The 4,704-nt window shown below is 49.0% G+C and overlaps 1 protein-coding gene across 1 annotated transcript; it reads right to left on the bottom strand.

The window, feature by feature from the left end:
- Positions 1 to 1,771: 1,771 nt before the first annotated feature.
- On the bottom strand, positions 1,772 to 4,220 carry USP27X (ubiquitin specific peptidase 27 X-linked). Its single transcript, XM_086387010.1, has one exon. It carries the CDS (start codon positions 3,971 to 3,973, stop codon positions 2,657 to 2,659), a length of 1,317 nt encoding a protein of 438 aa, XP_086243136.1. The 5' UTR covers positions 3,974 to 4,220; the 3' UTR covers positions 1,772 to 2,656.
- Between the last annotated feature and the right edge of the window lie 484 nt (positions 4,221 to 4,704).

Raw genomic sequence — 4,704 nt, forward strand, 5'->3', positions numbered from 1 at the left:
AGTTTCTGTACTAGATGAACCCAAAGTGAGGAATGTTCTGTTAAAAGTGCTAATGCCATACAAGATGCAGAAAGGCTGTGGAAATATTCCTGATTAAAGGAGGCTAAAGAGACATGACAGCTTAAAGCAACACCTCATCCTGGACCAGATGCTGTGACAAAGAGGGAAAATGCTATAAAGGACATTACTGGGTCACCAGACAACACTGGAGTACAAGTGTAGATAATAGTATTATATCAACGTTAAATTTACTGAAGCTGTTAACTATACTGTGATGTAGGGAACACGCCTAATTGTAGGAAGTGCACACTGAAGTACTTGGGCATAAAGGGCCATGATGTAACTTACCCTCAGTTGGTCCAAACACACACACACACACACACACACACACACACACACACACAGAGACACACGTGCCTAGATGCAGCTAGGGTAAAATGTTAGCAATAGGTAAATCTGGTAAAGGGTATATAGATGTTCTTTATACTATCTGGTTTGTTTTTTTTAAGTTTCCTATAAAATAGAAATCACTTCCAAATAAAAGTGTTTTACAAATGTGAAAGTGTCTGTGCAAGCAGTCAGGATCTGGTGGACACGTCCGACTGAACTCTTCCTGTGGGAGGGATGAGGAAGGAGAACGTGGCTGTCTTCCCAGGCAGGGTTCCCACACATCCCAAAGCGAAGTCAGATACCTGCATGAAGGTGCCAAGTGGCATCCAAGGCCACTTGCCTCTTGCTCTCCCCCAGCCTACAAGATGTCAAAAATAACACTTTTTACATTTTCTCCTGAGGATAATGAGCCCTGGGGGTGGGGAGTGAGGAAAATTCGGTTATGAAAGAAAGGTGTTTGGGTTTATTCATCCATCCAGAAAATGTTTCAAATACTATGTCCTAGGGGCTGTTCTAGGGGCTGAGAATGCAGCCCAGGGTACAAGAGGAGACACAATCCCTGTCCTAAAAATGCCTGTGAGCTAGTTGGGGATGCAGCCACAACCACACAAATAAACACATATTATCAAATGAGCTGACCATGAAGTAGACTTGGGGAGCCGTGGGAGGAGCCCAGCCTTTTACCAGAGCCAGTGGATGCAAGTCCCATGGGTCTGAAATGTTTAGTTCCCCTCCCCCTCATATTTTCTAAGTAACATGTCTTTTTGTATCTGATGAAGAGGATAAAAGAAGGAACCACCACCAGGGCTTAACCTGTTCTGGGCACATCCCATTTGTTTGGGCTTAGCCCTCTGTGAGAATCAGGGAGGGGGCCAACATGCCACTCCCCTGCTGTCCCTGGGCTGGTAGACCAGTGAGCAGTCTTTTCATGATCTATGCCTGCAGGTAGATGCAGCCATGTCCATAACACTTCTGGAGGGCAAAGACCACCAACACCCTCCCGTGGAAGCCTAGCAGCCCACTGGCCCCGAGTCCCATCCCTGGGGTGCTGAGTCATGGTAACAACATGACAGTCTTCCAATTGGACAGAATAATGACTTTGAGGGGGGACACCTGTGATTCTCCCTCCAGTCCTGAATGTGGCGCTGACTGTAATGCCCTGTACCCAAGGGACAATAGTGGAATCTGATGCCTTGGGGCTCAAAAAAAAAAAAAAAACAGTACTGGGGAGGAAGTTATAAGTGTGTATGTGTGACTGTATCTGACACAGTGTGTGTCATTTTTGTTCGTGGGTCTCAGATAGGGCTGCCCCTCATCTCTAATGCATTCTGGTCCGGGACCAAAGAAGTTTCAGATCCAACAAATGTTCACTGAGCCCGTACAAAGTCTCAAGCCTTTTTTAATTAATACTTTGACACATTTTATATCACTTAATCTTTAACAATAACCCGTTAAGGTAGGAATTATCTGCATTGTACAGATGAGAAAACAATCGCAAAGAGGTTCATTGATTTGCTCAAGTATATCATACAGCTTTTTTTTTTTAAACACTCACACACTAAACTCTTAGCTGAGGCCTGTCTGTGTTGGCTATCTTACAGTGTTTCTTGTCTTCTCTACCTTTGGAGCAATTGCTCCCCTTATACAAAAGCCCCCTTTTCTTGTTTCACAGGCCCACATGGGCTTTTCTTTGTTTAATACTGCATTTAATAGCACAAAAAAATCACAAATACAAAGAAACTGGCAAAGGTGTTTGTCAATGAAATATCCCTGCTTCCTCCGCTTTTCCACTTTCCTACCCATATATGTAATGGGCTACATTTGTATAAGCTTTTCTTTTTTCTCCCCCAAACATATAACTGTTATGTGATTGGTCAGTTGAAGCTGAAACACCCATGGAGAAAGATGTTTTACAGTTACAAGGGCACACATCCCCCCCATACCACCCCCCTCCCACCCCACACTTTCCCACACAATCTTTTGGAGGAATATAGGATATGGACCAGTGTCTGATTTCCCTGCTCCTGCCTGCCCCGCCCAGAGCATCCTGCCATTTAATCTTCCTTTAAGTGACTGCTTAGACTAGAGCCTCTTCTCCCACCCCTTCTATTCCTCTTCCAGTCAGGACCTTTTAGACACTGGAAACTGTTCAATTCTTACTCTGTCAGGCCCGTGGGCCATGCAAGTAGGTCCTTTAAATCTTGATGCCAGTTGTAGTATGGGCACTGTCATCTTCCACTCCAGGTAGGTAGGTCTGTGTGTCACTTCAGTAGGCTTGTGTATTCACTTCTTTCACTTTTTCTGATTCGTGTTCCAGGACCTGTTTGTGATAGAACAGTAAATACCCTTCACTGTCCAGCACGTCCTTAATACTGGCCTTGGTGATGACGGCATCATCACACTTGAACCACTGGTCCTTGTGGTGCCGGATGAAGCTGGTGTAGTGGCCACTCTCCAAGGTTCCTTGGTGATTAACCACAGCAAACAAGGAATACTTATTCTCATCGTTTCCACTATTGGTTGGCAGCTGCAACTGTCCATTCATCCTGCTCTCTTTACTCGAGGCCATGAAAGGTGTCATATCCAGCTCCAGAGGAAAGGATATGTATGTAGTGATCTTGCGCCTCTGTTTGGCTGAGTGTTCAAACCGTTTGAAATGAAAACAGGCAACGACAGGTAATTTATTCATTGTGAGCTGTTTGGTAGATTCCTGGTAGCTTTGGCAACTACCACACTTGATTTTGGCACTGCTTCCTAAGTGCTCTGGCCTCGTAAACCTTCGCAGGCAGTCCGTGAGGGTAGTGATTCCTGGTATGTGGCTTTCCCCGTTAACACTGCTCTCCCTCCCTGGGCTCATCGGCCAGAAGGAGGTACAAGAGCCAGGCAAGTCCAAACTGATGTCCCAGCATGGGTCTATTGTGGTGGAGACACCATGACAGGCTTGACAGGTGACATCAGATTGCAGGCCACCTGTGAAAATTTGGTCAATGATGCAGTTACAGTGGTTGGGATTGCTGGCCGCCTTCCCAGCATCATCACCTTTGCAGTGCCTGTGCAGGACATCTAACGCTGCAATGAGAAACTCATGTGCATCCTGTTGCCTGTACCCTGCTAAATGCCGTGCGTGTATCCATACCAGGTGCAGTAACTTATAGGGAACATGAGGAGATGGGTTTCCAGAATACAACTCTCGAAAAAGCGAAGACATCTCACAGACCAGACACAACTCCGGACTCGGCATTTCACATCTGTGCCTGTCAGAGAGGAAGAAATCTCTCAGGATCGGAGTGTGGGTAAGGGCCTGGACGATGCAGTTCATAAAGCACGTGTTGCCAAGATTGATCAGTCCTCTTAAACCGATGGTAAAGCTGGAGGCGATTCTTCTTCTCCTTGGGTTATGGCCCAGCAGTTCTAACTCAGGTTTGGTTGTCTCCCAGGTTGGATACTTCTCACCGAGGCCTGGCACTGAATACTGCTGGTGAGAAACCTCGGTCGAGGTGGACGCTTGTAATTTCAAAGCTTCCCCTTGCTCTTCTTTGGCAATTTGCTCAATGTCTCTGTCATATACATAGTCCTTACACATAAAGCAGTATATACCTCCGTAATAAAGGTCTACTGCTAAGTTGTGTTGTTTCGTCTCGGCGTGCTCATGAATGTGCTTCTCTGTGAAGCAGCCAAAGAAGACACAGGAAAGGCAAGAGTGGAGTCTGTTCAAATGGGTGCCACACACATGGCAGATACAAGACTTTGCCTTGCTTTTCCTGGTCTCTGGGGTTCCACACCACACGAAGCACTGGTAGATCACCCGCAGTTCCTGCCTCCAGTTCTCTCCCACCTTAAAGCTGTTCACGTGGGAACAGCCTGGTGGACCCACCGCGAAATCCACATCCAGGCACCCGCCCCCAGGGCCGCGCCGGGGCCGGGGCCGGGGCGGGGGCCGTGGCCTAGGCTGCGGCGGGGTACGGAGCCGGGTCTGCGGCCGCGGCCGGGGTCGGCGGCGGGGGGCACGGCTGCGCCGCGGGGAAGGATCGGGGGGCCGCGGGGGATCGGAGGGAAGGGTAGGGAGAGGAACCTCGTCTCTGCCGCCGCCACCGCCACTCCGCGCCGGGTTCTCATCCTCAGGCTCCTGCTTCGGCTCCCCCTTCGGCTCCTGCTCCGCCTCCCGTGCCAGCTCGGGTTCAGGTTCGGGCTCCAGCTTGAGCTCTACCCGGCGTCCCGGACCCTCCACAGTCTCCACCTTCCCGGTGGCGTCCACCTTCCCAGCCGCCTCCACCTTCCCCGCCGCCTCTACCTTCCCTTCCACCTTCGCCTCTG

This window comes from Bos grunniens, chromosome X (assembly GCF_055505025.1).
Source record: "Bos grunniens cultivar Pamir isolate PY7600 chromosome X, Bosgru_T2T1.0, whole genome shotgun sequence".
Lineage (NCBI taxonomy): Eukaryota > Metazoa > Chordata > Mammalia > Artiodactyla > Bovidae > Bos > Bos grunniens.